This window comes from Aythya marila (assembly GCF_965140915.1).
Source record: "Aythya marila genome assembly, chromosome: Z".
Taxonomy (NCBI): domain Eukaryota; kingdom Metazoa; phylum Chordata; class Aves; order Anseriformes; family Anatidae; genus Aythya; species Aythya marila.
Window position 1 is genome coordinate 54288929 of NC_139080.1, and position 25354 is coordinate 54314282.

Consider the following 25354-nt stretch of genomic DNA (forward strand, 5'->3'; position numbering starts at 1 on the left):
CTGTCCCGGGCCGGGCCGGGCCGCGCCGCGGCGCAGACACGTCAGAGCCGCCTGACGGGGAGGGGAGGGGGAGGAGGGAGGGAGAGGCGCCCTCTGCGCATGCGCACCGCGCACCCCCCCCCCTCCGAGCCCAGACGGGCCCGGGCCGCGGCGCGCCGCGAGGGGGCGGGGCGGGGCAGCCGTTGGCGGCCGTTGGCGGCCGTTGGCGAGCGGCGGGAGCTGAGGTAGCGCCGTGAGGGGACGGGGCGGGACGGGGCGGTGGGGGCGGAGGGTGCCGGTCCCTGAGGGGGGAGAAAAGGGGGGGAGAGCAGCGCGGAGAGGGGCTCGGCGGCGGCAGGCCGGGCTGGGGGGCACGGCCCAGCCCTCGGCGGCGGGCCCGCGGCTCGGCACGGCCCGCAGCGGGCTCCGCGTGACGGGATTTTGGCATCCTCCGCGTCTGCCCCTTGGGGTTTGGGCTCTGGGAGGTGGGGGCGAGCGGTGTTGCACGGCTGTGACCCCCCCTCCCCCACGATGTGCCGCCCCGGTTTGTCAGCTGTCGCGACATGCGACTTCGGTTTTGTGTGTCGCTGACGCAAGCAGGCAGGCTGACGCTTTCTGTCGTGCTGCTGGGGGTGTGAGGTTGCCTGCGGAAGCACTGCTTTCCACCATGAAGTATGCCTGGGCACTTTCAAACAATTTAAAGTTTAAAAAAAAAAAAAGAAAAAAGAAAAAAATAAAAAAAAGAAGAAAAAAACCCATTCCAGCCTTATTTGAAATACCATATTTCAGTAACATGTTATAATTAAGCACCATTCCTTCCTTTCTCGTCCAGGAAACTTAGTTGTCCAACTGAAGGCACCCACAGGCTCTTCCTTGAGTTCCCATCCGCACGTCAACCCAACTGAACCCCCTGTGTTTCTCAGAGCTCCATACCTTTCTGTCTGTTTTAGCCTGGTGCACAAGTTCCAGACGTGGTTTGGGACTGTTTGACACAGGTCGTGCGTCATCCAGACAGATACTCCAAGTAGGAGTGCTGCACAGTTTCAGGCTCAGACGAAAGTGTTTGGAGGCTCTTTTGGGAGTATATTCCTGTACGGAATTTGCATCTTTAACTTGCAAGGTGGGCTTCCAGCAGGAAAAGCAAAATACCTATATTTTTTTTTTTTTATTAGGGAAGATGTGCCACAGGCGCTGCTGACCTCCAGCCTTGCAGAGACCTGCTTCATCAGGCAAGTGCCCTGGTTGGGCAATTCTTAATGTATAATGAAGAAATGCATGTTATTCCCCTCCTGAAATTGCCCTGTCTGCTATTTTGGCGTTAAACTAAATTTATCAAGACAGTTTAGGTTTTCTCTTTCTCTTTTGCAATGACTATGTATGCATGTAAATGTATTCAGCGTAGTTCTTTAAGTACTGGTGGTCGACAAAGAAAGCATAACTAAACACAATACAGTTGAGTTGGGCTATAATTTTGCTGTACCAGCTAAGCAGAGTCATGACTCCAAAGTAGCTGCTAACCCATAATAATGCAGTATTAACAGGCTGCATGAAGTCCTACTAAAATATTCCTGAGTTTGTTTTAACCTTCTCACAATATATCTTGTCAATTTGTATGTCGCTTTTCTTTTATTTTTTATTTGCCTTAGTATTTATGCCTTTCAGTTTGTCTCCTCCTGATTTTTGAAGCTTACGGAGACACTTAGTACTAGAGATTATTCTTTGCTTTTTGCAAATAAGAGTGCGTTCACAAAAGTGGAAAGGTGATAAATCCAGTGTCATCAAAACAGCTTTTTCTGAGTACACCCACCATCATTACGTAATTTCTGTTTTCAAACACTTTATATGTCCACTGCTGGACTTTGAAAAAGTCCAGCTTCAGTATACTAACTTTAAAGTACTTTCAATACTATTTGTATGTTCGCTGACATTCATTGGACATGTGTAATACATGCTGTCATTACACTTCCTGAATGCAATGTAGCCATACCCTTCGATCCGGCATGAAAGAGAGTGAAAATAACTGTAGGATCCAGCTTGGTGGATCAAATCCATTAGAAAAGTCCTGTTCTCGACTACAGACAATGTCCAGGAACTACTACTACCATGAAGTTCTCAATTGTTACTTAGCAATTATTAATTTGTCTTTATTTTGGGGACCTTGTGTCTGTTTTTCTCTTCAGTGAAACCAAAAGAGCTAAAGTCATGCTTTAAAGATTTCAATACAAGCTAATATGCATGGGGGGGAGGTTTCAGAATAAATATGCTCCATTTTACTACTTCTAAACTATTAAACATTGATTTTGTTATTAAAGCAGGTCACTTATTGGAAATCTGGTGATACAAATGAAGTCAATTTATTTGGTTTTAGTTCCTCTTACAGTGGAGGAAAATTCTGGAGACTTAACAGAAATTAGAATCACAGGAATAACCTGTACTTTACAAGAATTCCATTTTATAAGCCTGTGTTTCATGGTAGTATTTTACTAGTTAGGAATTAGCATATCCTGCAGAATACATATTCTCTCTAAAGCAAGAAGCATTTGCAAGGAAAAAGGGAATAATGGTTCTACTACTAAAAGAAAACAGCCAGTCGATATTGCAGGTTCTGACGGTGGTGGGCACTACCAGTGTCTTCATTTTATAAATGAACTGACAAGGGTGGTTGTCAGTACTGCAACAAGAAGAAAATAGCAGAAATAGAAATGAAGTAGAACAGTTGTTCTTACTCAGTTCACTCCCAGCCCATCCCTGAAGGGGCATGTTGTTACCCAACATATTTTTCAGATGCTGAGCAAATTGTACCCTGCTCTCAAAGTCAACGTTGCTCGTGGTTACTAATCAGTATTTCACAGCAGTATTGCCTGTGTGTTATCTCATTGTTTACTTCTCAGAGATGAAGAGAGCCTCTCGGTTCTCTAAGTTAGCATATTCCTTTGGTAGTGGGTCCTGTGTCTTTTGGGGAGTATATTAGGTACTTCCATGTTGAACTTGGAAAATACAATTCCTACAGAAAATCTATGGGGATATTCTGATTTTGGTTAGCTCACAAAAAGTATGCAATATACTGTGGCAGACATAGGACTGTTTCTCATTTGTTTGCAAACCGTAGTGTAGGTATTGCTCTAACTGTGCTGTATATAGTACAAAAAAGCCTTCAAAATACTTTTCAAATCTTTAAAAAAAAAAAAAAAAGAGGTAATACATCCACACTATTATGGGTCTTTGTGCCCCCACATTTCAGTATTATCTGTATGTGTTTCCAGGAATAAAAGTTACCTTAATTGCAATGTTGTTCTTCATGATTTTGCTTCTTTTGCATAAAATGGCATGTATTGTTCATACTTAACCATCAGGTGGGAGGAAATGTACCTTTCAAGGCCTGCAGGTTCTTATTTGAAATGTTTGTAAATTAGCATTGCTTTCTGTCTGTAATCAGTCTCATCAAAACACAGGACAAGCAAGGTGATTTTATGTGCAGCTGGGTAGTCTGAAATGTTTTTTTACAAACAAAATGGCATGATTTTACAAAGTTTCATTCCTTTCTACTTTGTAGCATTCTGTGGCCAGATGAGTCTATTTCAGGTTGTTTACATCCTGTAACCATAAAGAATCCTGATGCAGATAAATCTGATCCCCATCTAAGCACTGTGCTGCAAAGTCCAGCTGTAATTTAGCTAAGCCAAGTGGAAGAGAGGAATAACTACTCATCTTTCTTTCCTTACTAGGCAGTCCCAGTATTTTACTTCAAGTAAGTGCCACTAGTTTAAAGTTGAGCTGAAAATTTTGTTGTTTGTTTTGTTACTGTTGTAGCATTGAATGTAGGAAAATCATAGAATATCCCGAGTTGGAAGGGACCCATAAGGATCATCAAGTCCAACTCCTGGAACCGCACAGGTCTACCCAGAAGTTTAGACCATGTGACTAAGTGCACAGTCCAATCGCTTCTTAAATTCAGGCAGGCTCGGTGCAATGAGTGCTTCACTGAGGAGCCTGTTCCAGTGTGCGACCACCCTCTCAGAGAAGAACCTCTTCCTGATGTCCAGGCCAAGCGTTTTTGTTGGATTTTTAAACTTTGCAACCTGTACTTTTGTCATTTTGAAATTGATTATATACCATCCAATTTTAATGGGATTGGAATTGTTAGAATTGTTAGATGATACTAGATGTTAGATGTTTGTTTTTCTTCCTTTAATTGTTTAATTTAATGTTTGTTTTTCTTCCTTTAATTGGAAGACAAGGTGGGGTTATGCTCTCTTGTAAGAAAGCTACCTCACTGCTAAATGGTTAAAAAGAGGAAAATAATTCCACGTGTAAGCAAAGGTCAATTCTTAAAATTGAATTTATTTCTTATTACTGCCTGTTTTAACTGAAGTCATTCTATTAACGTGACAGTTTTCATAGAAAGCTAGAATAGACAAGAACTAACTTATTGTATAAAAGAACAGAGACACAGCATGGAAATTTTCAAACCTTTGTAATTATTGAAAGGAAAAAAAAGTAGCAGAAATCTATAGAGAAGAATGAACAACTTTATTTAATGCCTGAAGAGCCTGTGGTCTCGAAGACTGATCTGAACAGGCTGAGGAAATACAGTTATTTTTGCACAACCAGACAAATGTAATGGATCAAAGTAAACAGGTTGAAGAAAATAATTAAATGCAAATTACATCAAGTTGCTATTATATGGCATCAACTTACTAGTGCATATTATTTTGGGAGAGATAGGTAGAGTTTTTTCTTATAGAAGTCTTCCTTGTGAACTTCAGTCGCTAGTCCTCATCAGCACTGGTTGTCACAAAAGATAAAGATAACTTCATTATGTCGTTTCAGAATAAGTCTCCTATAGCTTGCTTATTAATTGTGCTGACTGAAAGACCACTGCTTCTAGACCTACTCTCTGGAAGGCAAGACTCTTTAGCAGCTATATTAGGCCTTGGCTAGTCTATCATGCATACAAACCACTACAGATGTAGTGATGGGCTGTTGTGGTTGCACTCGAAGAAACGTGAACTGCAAGCTTGCAGTTCTGTGCATTTTGTTGGAAAATGTTGTAAACAGGCTTGAGATCAGAAAATTCCTTCCTCCTTCAGTCAGACAGTTTTCACATTGTGTATTTCAGCAGTGTTCTCCTTGGAGTCATTGTTGTTTGTTTTATTACATGCTCACACAGAGATAAAGTAGGAGGAGATCGTTGCTGTGTCTACTGAGGCTTAAATGACTCATCAGAGAAAGCATGTATTGATCTTTTGAACTGAAAAGCTTCTCTTTATATTTCTTAGTCTACACGATTTGTGTCAGCCCTCTTGTGCAATGATCTGATTCAGAACAAGTGCTAGAGGTAATGAGGGGAATGTGCACAGCACTCATTTGCTGTCCAGAGGCAGAAAGTAACTTAAGACATGAACATTACCCCTAAACATTAATAGCCCATCTCTAGAATTTACAGAATCACACAGAATCACAGAATCGTCTAGGTTGGAAGAGAGCTCCAAGATCACCCAATCCAACCTCTGACCTAACACTAACAGTCCTCCACTAAACCATATCCCTAAGCTCTACATCTCAACGTCTTTTAAAGACCTGCAGGGATGGTGACTCCACCACTTCCCTGGGCAGCCCGTTCCAATGCCTCACAACCCTTTTGGTAAAGAAGTTCTTCCTAACATCCAACCTAAAACTCCCCTGGCGCAACTTTAGCCTGTTCCCCCTTGTCCTGTTGCCAGGTACAAGGGAGAATAGACCAACCCCCACCTTGGTACAGCCTCCTTTAAGGTACCTGTAGAGAGTTATAGGAAGGGGATGTAGAGCAGGATGTGGCCCTCATAATCCACGAGGAGGTGTTTGGCCACCTGCTACGGCACTTGGATGTGCACAAGTTGATGGGGCCGGATGGGATCCACCTGAGGGTGCTGAGAGAACAGGCGGAGGAGCTGGCCAAGCCACTTTCCATCATTTATCAGCAGTCCTGGCTATCGGGGGAGGTCCCAGTCGACTGGCGGCTAGCAAACGTGATGCCCAGCTACAAGAAGGGCCGGAGGGCAGACCCGGGGAACTACAGGCCTGTCAGTTTGACCTCAGTGCCAGGGAAGCTCATGGAGCAGATTATCCTGAGTGTCATCACGCAGCACTTGCAGGGCAAGCAGGCGATCAGGCCCAGTCAGCATGGGTTTATGAAAGGCAGGTGGAGTCACCATCTCTGGAGGTCTTTAAAAGACGTTGAGATGTAGAGCTTAGTGATATGGTTTCGTGGAGGACTGGTTAGTGTTAGGTCAAAAGTTGGACTCGATGATCTTGAGGTCTCTTCCAACCTAAACAATTCTGTGATTCTGTGATTCCACCAACTCAGGGTGCTGGGTATCCAGAGAACGACTGCTGTTGCCACTAAAGACTGAGGCAGTGAAGGCATTAAACACCTCAGCCTTTTCCTCATCTCTTGTAACTAAGTTTCCCCCTGCATCCAGTAAAGGCTGGAGATTCTCCTTAGTCCTCCTTTTTGTGCTGATGTATTCATAAAAACATTTGTTGTCTTTAACGGCAGTAGCCAGTTTGAGCTCCAGATGAGCTTTGGCCTTTCTAATTTTGTCCCTGCAGAGCCTTGCAACATCCTTATAGTCCTCCTGCATGGCCCACCCTCTTTTCCAAAGATTACAAACCCTCTTTGTTCTCCTAAGCTCAAGCCACAACTCTCTGCTCAGCCAGGGGTCTTCCCTGCCGGCTCGTCTTTGGGCACGTGGGGACAGACCGCTCCTGCGCCATTAAGGTTTCCTTCTCGAGGAGCGCCCAGCCTTCCTGGACCCCTCTGCCCTTCAGAACCGCCTCCCAAGGGACTCTGCCAACCAGTGTCCTCAGCAGCTCAAAGTCGGCCCTGCTGTAGTCCAATACAGCGGTTTTACTGATCCCCCTCCTGACTTCGCCAAGAACAGAGAACTCCACCATCTCGTGGTGACTCTGCCCAAGACAGCTCCCGACAATCACATCCTCCACCAGTCCTTCTCTGTTTGTGAAGAGAAGGTCTAGCGGGGCGTCACCCCTGGTAGGCTCACTAACCAGCTGTGTCAGGAAGCATCTTCCACGCTCTCCAGAAACCTCCTAGACTGCTTTCTCTGGGCTGCGTTGTGCTTCCAGGATATGTCAGGGAAGTTGAAGTCCTCAACAAGGACAAGCGCTGATGATTTCACAACTTCTGTCAGCTGCCTGCAGAACTCCTCATCCATCTCCTCATCCTGGTTCGGCCGTCTATAACAGACCCCCACCAGGATGCTTCCCTTGTTGGCCTTCCCGCTGATCCTAACCCATAGGGACTCAACCCTATCATTCCCAGCCTCAAGTTCCACAACATCAAAACTCCCTCTGATACAGAGAGCCACACCACCACCCCTTCTGTGCTGCCTGTCCCTTCTGAAGAGCCTGTAGCCAGGCATTGCAGCACTCCTGTAATTTAGTAATAGAAGCAGCAGGGGGAGAGACTTAAGAGGCAGAGGTTCCACTTCCCCCTATATATCTTGACAGTAGTGATACATTTGTGAAGACAATGTGTTTTGAGGAGCGGCCTTTTATGTAGCAAAGCAAAATTGTGCAGGAATTCCTGTTGGGCAGTAAGTTGGTGTTAAAATGGTCATTGGGAAAGTCATATGTGATAAGTGAGCATCCGAAGTAGATAATAATTGGATTGTGTGTGGTCAGGAAGAGAAAGTGAGAATCTCTGTTCCATATTCATTTCCCCCTGCTAACCCTGGCACCACAGTTAGGTATTTCAGTAAAAGTGCACGAGCAGAAATGAAGATGTAGCCAGTGTGATGATAAACAGATAAGGATTAAAGATGTTGTTGCAAGGAGCATGAAGAGAAGGAGAGGGAGCTCTAGAGTGGAAGCCTTGGAGGCTGTTCAGGAAAATTCCTTTCATTTTGTGTGATACTGACAATTCATATTTGTCAGATTCAGAGTACATGAAGCAAGCACTGATACAGGAAGCCTTTCAGGTGTCAGAGAGAGAAACACTTACCTTCCAAAGGTGCTGGGCAATCAGAGCATCTGTATGTCTCTCGAACACAGCATGTATTTCTGAAAAAATGAGTAGTGCTTAACAAAATGTAGTGTTGTTAGTGTGTTGGTCTATTCTGACAGAGCTTTTGTAGGGAGAAATTATCGCATACCAGTTCCTTGCCATTTACGTCTGGAAGTATATGGAGTGGTCAACCCAGAAATGACAGTGTAACAGTGAAGGTTACTGCAGTGATGATGGTACTTAAGGAGAGAAAACATTAAAATAACAACACTCTGCCCAAGACACAGTTGTGGAAAATGCGTATCCCAGAATGATGTATTGTAAGAGAGAGATGCTTCTTCAAGAGTGAATATTTAAAAGAAATAAAGTGTACAGTTTGCGAATGCTGAGCTGAGGCATGACAATATGCCTGGAAGTCCAGACCCTCAGCACCAAGGAATGGGCGATCAGAAGACATTCACAACACGTTAGCCTCACAGCTTTATCTATAGCAATCTAATTGTGTAAGTAGCCACACAGAGAAATGCTGTAGCTCCTTGTGTGTAGGAGTCATGATCCTGCATAAGACCTTTCCACAAAGATACAGCCGTTTATTCATTAGTATGTATGAAATCTGGGTCAATATTGACCTATTTCAAACATGGCTCTTGATGAGTCATAGGTGTTCTACCTTTAGGAAAACTTATTCTTTCTAAATATTAATCAACATTTCAGTAGTTAGATTATGACACTGCTGCGGGTGAAAAGCTGTCATTAGCAAAAATTATGACTAGAATTACAGGAATAATAGTCTCAGTTCAGGTTGAGACACAGGTTAGGTAACTTGGTTTATGTTCCACTTCATATATGCTTCATTATTTCATTTTGTTTTTTCGCAGTGGAAGTCCAAAAATATAAGAACAATGAAAGGAGTCTACCCTTCATGCTCCATGTTTCTCTGCTATTATGGTACTTAATTATACCCACTTACCCCTTTTATAGTAATGTTAGAATATACTAGCTTCTCTTGCCTTGCTGCTGCAGAGGTGGCTGCCACAAATGTAACAAAGCTTGGAAAAAGCTCTACAACTCCTACAAGAACAGATCTGGAGAGTGAGAGTAGTCATCTTATGGAAAAGATGACATTTTTCTGTTATCAGTAGACCAGTATGTTGAAATCTTGCCAGGGTAGTGCATTACAGTTAGGTTCTAAAATCCCCATGACTTGTGTTCCCTTTCATTTTTGCAATTAATTCAGGACCAGACAATGTCTTTTGTAGTGATGCTTGCTAGACAGCAGGGTTCAAATTCAAAAATCACATACAAGCTATGAACTAGGAAAAGACACTGATGAAAGTTTGCAAGCTTAGAGCACCCACACTGGAGTAGGAAGTAAAGTAAATGATACCAGTCTTCCCTGACTTTGTAAAATGCTGCTGAGCTTTTATGTCAAATCTGTATGAAAAATAGTTCCAGTGTGTATGGACACATCTTTAATATGACTTTTTTGTTTTTTTACCTTTTCCTAGACTTAGTTTCACTTCCCTGGTTTCATAATATTCACAGCTGTAGTTCATTTCACTTCCTGATTGCAACAGGAGTGATTTAGCAGCATGTTGCAGACTATTTTATTTTCCGTGTCTTCAGCTGTAGGTTAATGAACATTAGTGTTGGCAAGTCATTCTGAGTTTTGTATATGTGAAATGAATATAAACCAAGTAAGTCTAACTAGGGAAGCTTGAAAGTACTATTTTTCTTTCAAGCTTTGCCCATATTTCCAGCTGAAACCATAGGAGAGGCAGATAAAATACGAAATTCGTCAGATAGTTTATGTGCTTCCAAATGGCCATTTAACACTCTAAAACAAGCTGTGATGCAAATATTCTTGTTTCTTTATTCATGTAGGTAAGGGGAGTAAATTAGGTTTCTAAAATGTACATTGTTTTAGCCTAGCAGCAATGATGTGTTACATAATAACAAAAAACCTTGATAATGTTGAGTCATACTTTTATAAATGGACTATCCTTAGAATATGTCAAACGCATCAGGGTGTCCTGTCCCTAAGCAAGATATCTGGTAAAGATTTTCAGGTAAAGGATCTGACTGATTTGTTGTTGTTGTTGTTTTAAAAAAGAAAACCTTGTAGCACAATGCAGTCATTGCTACTGTGCAAGACAAATGTTTTGTAGTCCTCTGCAGCAAGCTGTTTGGTAAAATGCATCTGTTTCCTCTTTTTCACCATTTTTCTCCCAGCAATGAGTAATCTTTTGCTTCAAGAATTTATTGTTCATATGAATAGATACATATACATATTATTTGTAACTGTTTAAAATGTATGTGTGTGTATGTCTCTCTATATACATGTATACATATATATTTCTTTTTACATTTTAGAGCTGTGATGGCCAGTCACCAGGCAGAAGTTCAGAGTTTGAAGCTAGATAATGATTCAGTCATAGAAGGAATAAGTGACCAGGTACTGGTGGCAGTTGTGCTCAGTTTCACTTTCATTGCTGCTCTGGTATATACGCTTTTAAGGTGAGAATATGTTGATGGGAATTAATCAACGTACTTGAGTTTGTCAAATTCTAACTTTCTCAACTGATTGTTGCATATACAAAACTTGTTTTGTGATGTTAAGGAAATGATTGTTTGATCACTTCCTCTATTTAACTAACTGCCTGAGTTCATAATTTAATTCACAGTTAGAGTTAAATGATGCGTTTCTCAAAAGTAAAGTAAAATTTCCATACATTCATCCTTTCCGAAGACTGAAAATGACTGAATTCACAGTGTGTATGGCTGTTGTGTCATATTTGGTTGCTGAGTGAAGATTTATTAATAATGACTCCACAAATAAGATTAAATGGAATCCTCCAATGTGCTTGCTAGTTGAAGCAAAGAAAAAAAAAAAAAGAGCAGACTGATTTATTTATAAAATTTATAAATGAGTATATTTGAAAAACAATGGACTTTAATATGCTGTCCATAAAGGAAAATGCTAAGTTCAAAATTAAAGAATTTTAAAGGTCAATTAATAAAAGCTTATTTGTAGTTCCAATGTTTTTTCTTGCAAGCTAACAAATATTTTAGCCTATGTGTTTTTGGGAGAATAAATCTGAGCTTCACCATGGCTTTTTTGTTGTTTTGTTGTATGTTTGTTGTTTTTTTGTTTCTTTGTTTGTTTGTTTTTAACACTTCTGTGGACTTCTGAATACAGAAGCAGTTTTAATATCTGAGAGAACTAAATTTTAATGATGCATCAGCATTATGAAGCTTACCGAGGAGAATGTGTCCTTGTAAGAAGTATTAGTGGGGCACGGTGTGTTTGAGAGCAGGCCATGAAAGACACCGGGACTGGAAAAGCCTGGTTGAAGTGCAAGGCAGTGCTGCTGTTCACCACCAAAGAGATAGCACGGGAACCTCAGAGGATTGAATGCACATCAAAGTGCTTTTCTTGCCAAGCCTGTTTCAGTTATTCAGATTACTTCAGGACTCCTCTCTTCCCTCAGCTGCCTTTTCTCTGCCCCCTTGTGCTGTCATTATCCCTTATGTTTACTTTTTATAGCACATGTGACTTGAATTTGAAGCATTTAGTTAAATACTAAACATTTTGGTTTTGAACTTCATAATGGCAAGTAAGTTAACATTAAAAAAAAAAAAAGTGAGTAGAGCAAGGAGGGTCAGCGGTGAGCAAGATCGGTGGGGGCTTACTCAGGACGGGCATTCAGGGAGATGATACATTGATGATGAAGAGTTACTTGAGGGAGGAGAAAATGGCTAGCTGGATCTTACCAGTGCAGTGGAATGAGCTGTAACAAGATCTGTGGATCTTGTTACATGCCTTGACAGTTTATTTTCTGGAATGGCAAACAAACTTGAACACGAAGTTTTCATAGTTCAGAAGTCTAGAAACAGCTTATTTTCACACAGTATGACTGACTCCTGAAGGTCTTACCAGCATCTTCTTAGATACCCACTGTGCCTTCTGGAACCTTTGAAAATTGTCTGTATTAAGCAGCATTTTCCCCATACCTCTTTTGTATTGTTGCCATCAAAATCTGTACAGTACAATGGAAAATCTGTACAGTACAAAAGAACGGTAATACTTACTTAGCATTGAACAAGAGGCAGGGGAGAAAAAGCAGATAAACATGGAGGGGAGAAAAATGGAATATGAAAAGAACTGCTGAGGGATATGGTTGCTCTACTTTTTTGTAGCAGGGAAAATGCAGTGAGGCATCACATCAGGGCATGAGCTGAAGGTCTCTGAGCTTTTGGTGTTGAAATCTATTAATGGTAACTAACATATATATCAAGTTGCAGGTGTTTAGTTCAGTGAGATACCAATTCAGTATTTCTTTAGGACATTTTGTTTAATATCTCTGGGTTGTACATTTTGATAAAATGCAGTCAGTTTTTTTCATCATCTTTCAAAAATAAGTAGATTACCACATTACAAATGAGATTGTGAAACTTTAGTTTATGAAACATGTTAAAAAGAGTCTGACCCTCCAATGTTTTGTATCAGAGACTCCCTGCATGTCCTACATGAATTAGCAAACCCATGTTTATGAATCTGTAGTTTTAGATTTTTTTTTGTCTATTTTTTCCTGTTCCAATGTGAGGTTTGTTTATAAAACTAAGTAAGTATTGTCAGCAGAAGTCAGATCTTAGTCCTTGGAAAAAGAACAATGTCAATCACTGTGCAGTGATACTCCAGTCTGCATAGGTGCTGGCCTTCACTTTGCCTACATGAGAGCACATACTGATTGAGTAGGTACCATTACCTCTCCTGGTAGTGATAGGTTGGTGTGGTCCTTTATGAGGCATAGTAAAATCTTGCCACCTCATGGGATTTCTTTCCTCAAGTTACAGAGTGCTAACACTCAGAAATGAGGAAAAGTGCTTACTAAACTTTTTTTTTTTTTGGCTTGGCTTGTGTTTGGCCAGAAAAAAATATTTAAAAAGCCTTTAATTACAAAGCACTATACTGTTTCTCATTTATTCTAACTTACTTACTCACACTAACTGCACAACAGAAGCTGTGAATGGGATAGGTCTTGAACTATGCCTGCCTCTTCCTGGACATTGTGTAGCATTCTGCTTCTGAACCATCTTATGCATAGGTAGCAGACACTGTACCTCTACAAACACTCTCATATGTTGAGCATAATGTGTGGTACCAGACTAAAGTCACGTATGTGTAATATTTGCATCAGGATGATACGCCAGTATTGCCCTGGTAACTTTGTCTACTTTTTTTAGATAACAATCTGGTAAGAAATTTGCAATTAGTTGTTTATAAAGGACTCAGGATAAACTGGCTTATAATTCACACCTTCCACTTGTGTGAGATTTGCATTGAATTTCAATATATATCAAAGTTCTGGCAAAGTGAAGGTGCAAAGCACGCTAATTTATAGAGTCTAAACAGGAAAATACTGTTAAACATATAACTTGCACCACAGACAACTTCCACAAGATGTGATTTGTGGAGAACCAGGGGAGAACAATAAAGTTTTTAATGTAAGCTTCTCATCATATAAGTTTCATATGTCAGCCACTTAACTGCTAAATAAACATACTTTTTGCAGATAATCAGGTTGTTATTAGCATGAAAATATGGGTTTTCTCTGTTCCTCTTTGAAAAAAGAATGAAGAAGACAAAACATTAAAGACAGCAGCATGCAGTATTGTGATTGCTCACACCAAATGAAGGAAAATATTGCAGATGTGCCTGGAGCCACTGAGGAAGTTACATAAATAGATCCGCAGCCAGAAAATGTCTTAAAAATTCAGCCATTTAATTCTGACACAGGTTCAGCCTGCCTAGATCATCCCTAAATCAGAGTAACCTGTTCTGCAATTTAACTTTTAGTCAAAGATAGGTCACAGTACCCTGAGGTAAAGCTTTCTGGCCTTGTACGTGTAGTAGTTAGAAATGTTTTTTCACCAACCTTGGATAACTGTGGAAAATAATTGCTCGTATTTATAGATCGAAAGACTTATCCTGTCCCCACTTCTCTCCACAAGCAGTCTTCTATACAAACTCCCAGTTCTTCAATCTTTTTCTAATGCTTGAACTATGTGGGCAGTAGTTCTTATAATTCTCTTCTGAATTCCTCCAATTTCTCTACATGTTTTTATGCATTTAGCTCAAAATGGAAGACAGAATCCAGCTGAGATTTCAACAGTGCTGAGCAGAATTTATCACCAGTTAAATCCATATGAATAAATAAAACACAGGAATTTGCAGTTCTGAACATGTTGTTGACTCATATTTATTGTAATTCAACATCTCGTAATGTTGTCAGCATAATTTCTAATTCCAATCCTGTTCCCATTGTGTTTTTGAATTCTTAATATATCCAGCCTCCTTTCTTCAGTGAGTCCCTTCCCTCTGATTCCTTTTTATCTTGGTGTTTCTAACCTGTAGTTTTCTTGCCAGTAGAGTCTGCAGTGATTTCTTTTTATATCCAAGCTGCTGATAGTTACATAAAGTCAACATTCTAAAGCTAAGAGTTTGCCTACCCCTTCTTATGTAAATCTTGTGGATTAATCTTTCATATAGCAGATAAATCTGAAATTGCAAGGATTTTTCAACTCGATGATAGCTTATGTAGTGAGTGGGGAAAAAGAAATTGTAAGTGAAACGACAACATAAAAACTGGAATGGAGAGAAAAAATAAAACTTTTTCTACATGATGAATATATCTTTAAAGCAGCTTGACTTTTTTGCAGGTTAATGGCTTGATTTTTTTTTCATGTCAAAATTGAGTTTTCATATGGTTTAGTGATTGTTTATGGAGCCTTTATTTGAAAAATTTTGTTGCTGTGGAGCTTTAAGTGGCCAGAGTAATTTTAGGATCTACACTAAATGTACTGTTTCATTAATTTTTTGTGTACTTCCTTTAAAATTCTTTATAGCAGGAAAGAGTGTTTTTTTCCTCCTTTTTTCAAGTTTCATTGTTTTCCATTCAATTATTTTTCAGTGTTGCTTCACAGTGTTCAGTTTTTTCTTACTGCTTATATTTCCTCTCACAGAAACGAACATCAGAACATACACCCAGAAAATCAAGAGCTAGTAAGAGCTCTTCGACAGCAGCTTCAAACTGAACAGGTACTTTGCTAAGTGTTGAAATCGTTCACCTATCTGGTTTGGGGTAGTGTAGACTTCTCTTCTGAAGGTCTGGAAGAAGCTAGTGTTGAAAGTTTCAGGACCTTACTTCATGTTCAGAGGCATCCTTAAAATTTATCTAAGAATGAAGTGATGTAGGGTTTTGTTTTTTAATGGATAAATCAAGTCATTACAATTGAAGATTTGACTGGTTCTTTTTTCAAACCAGCTTTTGCCACAAGGTGGAGTATGTTAGATTGTGTTGTGTGCTTCCTGCAATGTTCCTGGGAACTTAGTGGTAAAGGAGAAGGAATCTGGAGAACAGCTTGCTGCCACAGGACAGGGGTTAGATGTTTAAACTGATAAACTGTGTAGCAGAACAATGGCACAACAGCTGGAGCTGGGCAACAGGAATTGCACCCAATTCTGACATGTAGGAGAGAATCTAATGTTTAGGCCATGTTAGCAATAATTTTTGAGTCCCAGCCCTTGAATGAGAGAACCCATGCTTTTTGGAGACTGTTCAGAAGAGTCTTTAATCATAGTAGTGCTTGAAATAATGACAGATTTGTGACCAGAATGCTTATTTATGTGGAGGAAAAACGTGGTGAAATGGGGAGGAAAACACATTTCACCACAGTGAAATAAACAAACTGATGTAGCTGTTTGGCCTTGGGAACCCTAGATAGTGCAGTTGATAAGCAATACAGTTCAGGCACCTGGTTTGAGACAGAGCTATTTAGAATAATAAAGTAAAAGTCTAGATCTAAGGTGTTACTCATGCTTCAGTGTGTCTGATATAAGGGATCCTACTTAATGTGAAGGATTGGGGAGGCTCTTCTTTTGTGGTCTTTAATTGGATTGAAGCACATACTTAGATTAGGGGAAAATAATGTGCTTGTCACTAAAAAAAAATAAAAATAAAGTTGCTTGGTGAAATAACTTTTGCATTTAGTTTTTTTTTTTTTAATTTGTTTTATTTCACATAGTTTTGAATTCGAGTATTTGACTTCTGGTAACATATATATTTATTTATGTACTTAAGTTCAGCAGACTTCTCTCATAAGAAATAGGATCTTTAATGTTTTCCATTTCTCTTCTGTCCCAGCAGGATGCCTCTGCTGGTGATAGACATCGCTTCTATACAGATATGTCTTGTCCAGTCTGTTTGCAACAAGCTACATTTCCTATAGAAACAAACTGTGGACATCTTTTCTGTGGTAAGAAAGAGAAACACCAAACCCCATAGATAAAACCAGAACAGAAATACAAACTTCTGGCAATAGTACTGTTACCCTAGTGCAAAGCTTTGCTAGATTTTAACTGCTTATCTATAAGTTCATTAGAAATAATTTTCTATATAATTTGTTGAAAAAACGAATGTTAATAAATAGTCACTCTCAGAATATGCTGGATTTTTTTCTGTGGTATCAGGCTTGAAATGCATTTAATTTAATTATATTATGGACAGAGAGTATCATTTACTTCCTGTTAGTGAAAAACAGAAAAGGCTGAAATACACTTGGAAATGTACCATATAAAAAGCTGGTTTAGAAAGAACAAAAAAAATCTGCTTGGTGTTTTCATTATTACAGAGGTATTTTGTTTTTCTTAGAAGTCCTAGAGTTGCTACTAGCTTACAATGATTAAAACATTTACTTTTCTCTGAGGCCCGGCTAATCAAATTTGTAAATATATATTATCAGTGTTCTATGATCACTGTGATCATTTTGCTTCCCCTCCTTCACTTTCCCAGTAGGATTCTTTCACTGCAGTTGTCTGCTGTTACAGAATATATCATGCTTACCATGCCCGGTCATTTAAAAGACAAAAGTTATAAATGTGGAAAACAGTAAGGAGAGCGAGATTTTCATACACTGAAACTCTGATGATAAAGCCAGGTTTTCAGGATAAATTTTACATGTCTTGATATTTTGTCACTTACGAATTTTAAATTGGGAAAAAATAGTAATTATTTGTTTCTTCAGTTAATGATTAAGAAGTTTTCTGTCATTTTAGGAAATAATTTCTTAAAATTAATAATGCATGTGAACCTGTTCAGGATTTTTCTCATTAATCATGCTGAATATGGTTCTTGGTATCTTTGATGAGTGCCATATACAAAAATACACATCTTTGTTGTTTTGCTTGGTGTTTAGCTTATTGTTTCATACAATAATTGTTTCAGATCAGAAGTGTCAACATCTGTAACTTATTTTTGTCAGGTTCCTGCATTATTGCATACTGGAGGTATGGATCGTGGCTTGGTGCAATCCGTTGTCCAATCTGCAGACAAACGGTAATAACTCAAGTAATTGTGAACCCGATGGTTTGGCCATCTGGTACAGTTTACCAAAAAAGTGTTACGTGTGAACTGCGGTAGTAAGAGTGACAGAAGAGGGAATCTGAGAAGCTGAAAGAATATGGATATGTGAGACGTAGATGGTGGACATTGTTTCTTAAATGTTTTGCTTTGCCAGATAAATCAAAAAAATAAAGACTGTTCCTGCAACTCAAATTTAAGTGAACAGCACTGATAACTCAGCCGTTTTTCTGTAAAGGAGTATATGAAAACAGAAAATCATGAGACCTTAACTATAGTTCTTCCCTGCTTCCTAGTTGTGATGTTATACAACTTCTTAACTAGAACTTGAATCTGAAAGACCTGGCTGTTCTGGAAGACTGCCAGTAGTCAAAATATGACTGGTTTCTAAGAAGTACATCTGTTCTCCCTGCCAGAAAAACAAACCAAAACAAAAACTGTCCATGTCAATTTCTTATTCTGTTCCTATTTTTAGTTTTTATTAATTTGAGCTTTATAGAGCAAGCATATTACTTCCTTCCTACACAATTTACTTACATTGTTAGTTTGAAATATGTCCTTGCAATTCATTAACATTCAATCTGAGCCTCACAGTCTGTTTTAACAAAAGTACATCTGTGTTTTAACAGTAGTAAAATTACAGAGTTATATAATTCATTGGAAGTTACTAACATACTTCACCCCCTTGCCCATACATTATAATCCTGTTTTGATTCTGTGTATCAGCACGTCAAGTGACCATAGGAGAGATGAAGGAAAGAAAAATATGTATGGCTAGAGGGAGAATGAATTGGTTTAGACAACAGCCAGTGAGGAGAGAGAGAGGAAGACAATAAGGGTGAGAAAGATGGAAAAAAGGAAAATAAGATGTTTTTAAGTGCTTTTTAATGTTTCTCTGGAGATGGATGGCCTTCTATCTTCCTCTGAGTAATAAGTACATTGGGTAGAACTGCTTGCATGATTATGCATTCATTCTCACCCCCTGTGAGGTAAGAAAAGTGAGGTCTCACTTGAACAGGGAATGGAAGTGTATATACATGAACGACATGAGTCACGCAGAAGGTTTGTGGCAGGGCTAGAAGTTGAATATAGATCTGCTTGTGCTGTTATTTGCCAAGTGTGACTGCTGTAAAAACTCCTACAGGATCCTCCCTTGCCTTATGCTCTGAAAAGCTTTTCAAAGTCCAGTCTCTTGAAGCATTCCACAGATAAAGACAAGTTAATATGAGAAAGCCTAAAGAAGCTCTGTTTTGTAAGCTTCTACATCTAGACATGAAATGTAATAAATGCTTCATTTTAAATCTAGTATTAGCTCAGAAATAAATATTGCTCAACATACAACTTACAGAGTATTGGTTTTGTGCTTGGGAGAAAGGAGGGGAACTTCTTTCTGAATGTTGATTTTTCTATTTTTTTTCTATTTAATTTAAAATGGGGTTAGGAAGTAACAGCCATTGGAGCTACACACTGGTTTTGGAAGCTTAGAAGATGTATATTTATTGGGTAGGTACAGAAGGAACTTCCAAAAATAGTTACAATTTAAATAAAGACTTTTTCTGCTTGCTCTGATAATATGCATTTTATAACTAAACATATTTCCAGATGCAAGACTTAGGTTTCCAGAAAGTCCTATGCAGAAAGACAAAATATATTTGAATATGACTTCACATATGTTTCTGTTTGCATGATAATTAACCCAAGAACATAAGGGAATTCTCAGTACTTACCAGAGAGCTGAAGGCTATTATCTTTTTCCACTGTCTTCTATTACTCTCTTTGGTCTTCTTACAACTGCCCGTAACAAGAAGCATGAATTTTGTTGTTTGTTTGCTGAAATGCAACATCCTTCTAAAGCTGGCAGAGAATGCTCTACTTGATTCTGAGTTTAAGAAACAAAACTAGATTAATTTGTGAAATTAACTTTATTCTCCAAATCACTTATAAAACATGTAAGATTTAGGTGTTGAGAAAAATTTGCTGTAAGCAACTCTTATAAGGTGGGTTGTTTGTTGTTGCTCATTTTTTGCAAACTTAAAAAAAAAATGCATTGATATTCTTCAAATAGTTTTAAGCAATACATTTGTTGAAACTTAGAAGCAGTATCCACATATTAAATATTAATATTTTTCATTTTATTTTGCTACTAGATATTCAACTAAAACAAAGTTTGTTCTATATAGTTAACTGAACATCACTGTTGACTCATTTATAATTGACAATATCTGTGTTTAATTGCACATGTTCTAAAATCCCTGCTGTGCCTAGGTAACATTGTTTTTACCACTCTTCGGTGAAGATCAGCAGGATGCAACCCAAGTATTGCAAGATGTTAATGATTACAATCGGAGATTCTCAGGACAACCTAGATCTGTAAGTTTGGGGTAAATTTGGGTGGACGTCAGTGATTTCAGGGGAGATGAACAGCATTTTTGGTGACTTTTTTGCATGGAATGTGAATTTTTTATTTGCGATGTATAGGACTGCAGGATTTTTTTTAGGAAACTTGTGCTTTTATGGATAATAACAAGCCCACAAGCTTGAAATATATTTGTAATTGCTATATGGAAACTACTATTTCTGTTGTGAGTGAGAACTGCTAATAATCTTGAGTTCCCTTTTCTTAATACTTAATGAAATAAGTGAGTTGCAGGAAAGAATACTCACTTGATTAATTTCTTTAAATTGATTTGAAGAAGCTGAAGTTCTACTCTGCCTTTCTTCTTCAGATTTCAAGCTGTATGATGTTTTGGAATTTTTTCCTGCTAGACTATATTACAGTCTTTATTCTGCCCTCTCAGTGAAGAAAACAGGATTTTTTTGATGAATAGCTAAAATGGTTGAAGTTCTATGAACTTTAAAAAATTAACCTCGTACACCTTTATTCTGTGTGCACGGCCTGATTTGGAAAGTGAAATGCATGTACATGAATACCAGTAACTCTGATACACAGTTTGTTTTCAGCTGTTCATTGGATTTGTATGTAGTAGCAAAACATTAATAAGAAAAAATTACAATCCAAAAAGAAAAAAATTGCCAGAAGGGATTTTTTTTTTTTTTTTTTTAATGTTCAAAAGCACAAAGCAGTAATGCTTTTTATCCAGAATAGATTGAAACTACATTTTAGGCTCCAGTGGACCTCTCTGGGCTCTGCGTCTGTTCCTCAGTAACTGTCCAGGGTCATCCCGGACGTCTGCACTAAAGCCCTAACCTGAATTAGATAATTTGTTTTTGACTTATACACAGTGTTGTGCTTTAACCACATACAGCATTCCTTTCTAGAGGATTTTTTCAGCCTTGATTATAAGTCCTTTTAATGTCATGGCTCTGTGTACAGTAGAAATGGAATCAGTACCTAAATATATAAAGTAAAATTCAAAGGTCATCCCTCCCCAAGCCTCACAACGAACACTTGAATATTTTCTGCTGATCAGTCCCTCAAGATGACAGAATCATAGTCAAAAAAATGAAAAGAAAAAAAATGAAGAAGTCAGGGATGGATTCAGTTAAAGGTTCTTTATTTTACTCTAAAGTTTGGTCCTTGGTGATGTATGAGAATCACTGGTTGTATGCCATAGGAGAGGCATACATCCTATGCCATAGGAAAGGCATACAATGTGTTTCTGAATAAATTCTATGTATTCTAATTTAGCTATTATTTCTTTTATTTTGAGGAATGCCTAGTTCTCTTCCCTTCTGATCAATGTATCGTTCCGATTACCCTGTTGGCTGTTTCATAATTTCTCCATATTTTGTTTTCCTCTAATAGTCACTGCTTTCCTTTCTTAATAGATAATAAAGTATTTTGTGGTAAGGCAAGTGTACATTTTACTGTATAGAGTTATACAGTTTGACTGTTGCCTGAAAACATATATATTCTAAAACTAACTTCTTACCTAGCAAAATTAAATCCGGAGAGTGTTATCTTACTGTTATTTTATTTTCATTATTATAAATGAAGAGATACCAAAGCTGTAATGCAGTGATAGAAACTTCATACCGAAAAAAAGACATATTTAGCATGGACCTGTAGCTAAAGCAAAATATTAACCTTTGTTTTGTTTCCTCATAGATTATGGAAAGAATTATGGATCTGCCCACTTTACTGCGGCATGCATTCAGGGAGATGTTTTCTGTTGGGGGCCTCTTCTGGATGTTTCGCATCAGAATATTTCTCTGCTTGCTTGGAGCTTTGCTCTATCTGGCATCACCTCTGGATTTTCTTCCTGAAGCCCTCTTTGGAATCCTGGGGTTCTTGGATGATTTCTTTGTCATTTTTCTCCTGCTGATATACATCTCCATCATGTACCGAGAAGTGGTAACACAGCGGCTGAATAGATGAAATGGATGAAAACCTCCCAGATGCACAGGTGTTTGTGGAATGTTTTAAAAAGAGGACTATAAGTACAGAATAGTGAGGTGCCTGTGCACAGCTTCAGTAACTGCAATGTCATGGCTTCTAGTTGATCATCTTATACAAATATGAACAATTAGTATGTGGTGATGCTTAACTGGAATCTTTGTGTATTACAAAAGCTTCATAATGATGAGGTTAGTTTTATAATGTAATAAACTACCTTCATCCGCTTATATCTAACGAACAATTGTATGTAGTCAAAGCAGAAAACACCTCTTTTGGGGTGTGATTTGTGAAAAGGGAGCTCTGGCAAAGAACTTCTAAGAAAAAATACATTTGGGTACTTTAGACATGTATAAAGAAATTCCAGAAATTCTTCAGAGGACAGTTACCATGACTAAATTGTTTAATGTCTCACCGTTGCGGGCTAGAATTTTTTAAAATCAAAGTAGCTTGTTATATCTCTGTGAAAGAAGAAACCCAAGGACCGCATTACAGGTATCAACCTGCAGGTTGCTGCTGTCCACTTGCTTCACAAAAACAAGGAGAACACCTCAGTATTGCTTAAGCTGCACTATGTACGGTTGCATGCAATTCGTACAATTTTATTTTTATATTTCGTAATAGGCACACACCAGATGATCTACATGGAGAAACCAATATTATGCACACCAAACTGGCTAGTGCTCTGTGTTTCAATGGGAGCATGGTTTTGCTCTTCAGCTTGTTTATTTGGTGGGTTACATATCTTGGAAGTGACATTTTTGTGCCACTTCAGGTCAATGCAGTATATCTGTATTGGACATTTGCATCCCTATAACTGCATTCAAGAATCTAGCCAATAGAAAGAACCCTCAAATTTTAGAAAGTGATCAAAGAAAAGAAGTCAGAACTGGATGTTTACAGAACTTTACCTGATTGTATATTTGCAACACTAATATTAAAGGACTTAGATGTGGGGGTGTTTGATTTTCACTTGAGGATTTCTTGTTTAATTGGCTGGTTGACTTGGATGTGGGCAGAGGGTATTCTGAATTAACTTGAAAAAGATCTGTGAATAGGGACCACCAAAAAAAATTTAACATCTGGAAATGTTTTAAAACCTACCAGAGTATTAATTATCCTACAAGTTGATTCTTTTTCTGTTGTATTTCAATATAGACTATCATAGCTACAGAATTCATTTGAAAGTACTTATGTAAGGGAATGCCACTAGAAAGCTCAAGAATATTCCATATCTATGTACTTTTAGTTTGAGGAAAAGGAATTGCCATTTTACTTTAACTTCCTGAGTACTTGAAAGACATCGATTAGACAGAATTAAAGAATTAAACATTCTTTGCATGTTTACATTGTATTGGATGAGACTTAAAATGAAAGGGACCTTTCCACCACTTGTGTGTTTTGCCCATGTCGGCATCTTTCCACAGCTTCTAGTACCTAGGCATGTTCAGGAAGATGATGTACCTGGCACCTGATGTGTCGTTCTATGGTTGGTGCTGGAGATTGTCCCTCTGCGTTTGAAATTACATTCATTTACAAGTAAATCCACTGATTCCTCATTAGGAAATTTGCTATTGAAAGTCCAGCAATGTTTTCCAAATGAACTGGAAGGCTAAATTTTTCCTTGTTGCTATGTGTGTTAAAGATGGGCAAGAAGAGAAAAAGGAAGTGAAACAAGGGTGAGGGGGAGAAGAGCAGGGCAGAAACGATGTTTTCATTAGCAGATACTGTTGTTTCTGGCAAACCAGCCATTCTTGAGCACATTAGTTGAGCTTAACTCTTTTTTGGTATTGTTAACGTATGGTGATGGTGTAGTGGCTACCTCAGTTAAGTCTTTAAGGTATTATTGAGTAAGTGTGGGATATTCATAAGCTGTTAGACATTTATGAAGCAAGGTAGTGATTTAGAATAAACAGAATTTTGCAGTTTTGCTTTAAGCATGGTTTGTTTGTTTGTTTTTCCAAGAGATCCAGCCGAGAGCAAACTCCAAAAAAGTATTTATAATCAAGTAAATGTAACACCTCCTTTTTCGCCTAGAGTGTAGCTTGTGGGTCTGCTTAGAGAACTGTGTGTTCTGCTATTGTAGGATAACTGGACTCTGTTCATAAAATCTGGTGATCTAGTACCTCCTACATGCGTTTATCCTGTGATTGTGGGTATACTTTTCCCCATGACTCTCTAGATGTAGAGTTGGTGTAGAAACTGCTTAGTGATTTTTCATTGAGCTCCCAAATTCCACATGATACTGTGAAGAAGTTAATGCAGAAAAGCCCTTCTAAGGAGTCTGTTCCCAAAGAACAGATCTTCTGTTGTATCTGAAATCATGTACAAGCCACATGTGAGTAACTACGTAAAGTTTACCTGTGTTCTGTTCACCACGTTTCTGCTAGCCAGCAGGATTTCACTCGGAGGCCTCAGCTTACTTTTGAATATTGAGTAAGACTGTAAGCTTTAATTCAGCACAGTAAATGCTTGACAGAATTAAGACCATCCTGCCTTTTCACCACCATGTGTGCTTGCATGTGGAGACTTTTTTGGGTTTCTTTTTGCTCCTTCAAAGCACTGATGAACAGTATTATGAGTTGTTCAGGCTTTCTTTTGAGCAGCTGCAATGTGCAGGTGCAGCTGTCCGGCAGTGTCTGGCTGCTGCTCCTTCAGGCAAATCTGAATTAGCTCTAAGTTAGCTGTCTTGAGTAATGCTAATATCTTGAGCTTATCTGAAGCTGCAGAGCTCCCACAAAGCTGGAGATAAATACATGAGCATTTAGTATTCCTTAACTACCTACTGCCAAGTTATTCTGTTAGCGACGTTCAAGGTAAGTGCTAGACCTGAGCACTAGCTTCAGAATGTGAAAGAAATGCTGTCTGGGGAGCAACTGCAAACATTGCTGCAGTTTCGCCACGTGGAATGGGGCAGCCATATCACTAAAGGAGGGGAAGAGGAAGCCTTCAGCAGAAGAGAAGCAATACGGGGGGGGGGGGAGGGGGAAAGACAGTTCTTAGATTCTTATGGCTTCACCAAAACCTGTGAAATATTTGATTGTTTCAGCAATATTAACAAAGAGGAAAAGTAAAGTTATACTTTATAGTTTTTACAGAATAACTTGTAGCATCTCGAGGCCTAATGATAACCCTTATCACAAGCGCTGTACAAAGCAGTCTGTTTCTATGTTGTTTGTGACACACACCATGGACGCCTATGAAGATGAGGCAAAATGGTGTAATTTGGGGATGCAATTTTGCCATGGATTTCATAGAACTGTAACAGTGACCTGTGTGTTACACTAGATTTTTAAAACAAAAGGATTTAAACCTACTTGTTGTTACTTTTAACGATAATAAATTGCTATTAAAGTGAGAGATTCTTGTGATTTACTTTGTTGGCTTTCTGGATGGGAACTTTTTTATTCCTCCTTTTCCCCCTCCGCAAGTCTAAAATAGTTCTGCTCCAGTCTTGAGTGATTCTTACGTCTGGGCATCCTGTCCACAGGCAGTAACTCAATGCTTTTCATCTTTATTATTTCCATTATGAGAATTACAATCTGAGATTTTAGTCCCAAAATTATATTGGTACAGTAAATATCTTTTCCC

At 38.8% G+C, this 25354-nt stretch overlaps 1 protein-coding gene across 10 annotated transcripts; it reads left to right on the forward strand.

Annotated features, from left to right (window-relative positions):
- The first annotated feature begins 146 nt into the window (after nt 1-146).
- RNF170 (ring finger protein 170) lies at nt 147-25121 on the forward strand. 10 transcript variants are annotated; one of them, XM_082782709.1, is made up of 9 exons: nt 147-224; nt 1152-1208; nt 8863-8932; nt 10358-10501; nt 15011-15086; nt 16192-16303; nt 17309-17382; nt 19672-19776; nt 21476-25121. In XM_082782709.1, the coding sequence occupies exons 4-9, from the start codon at nt 10365-10367 to the stop codon at nt 21743-21745; spliced, it is 774 nt and encodes a 257-aa protein (XP_082638835.1). In that variant the 5' UTR covers nt 147-224; nt 1152-1208; nt 8863-8932; nt 10358-10364; the 3' UTR covers nt 21746-25121. The 10 variants fall into 10 exon arrangements, with proteins under 10 accessions (XP_082638835.1, XP_082638841.1, XP_082638837.1 ...); XM_082782715.1 differs by having other exon boundaries at nt 10358-10439; nt 16195-16303; XM_082782710.1 differs by lacking the exon at nt 147-224 and adding an exon at nt 700-1070.
- The last annotated feature ends 233 nt before the right edge of the window (nt 25122-25354 follow it).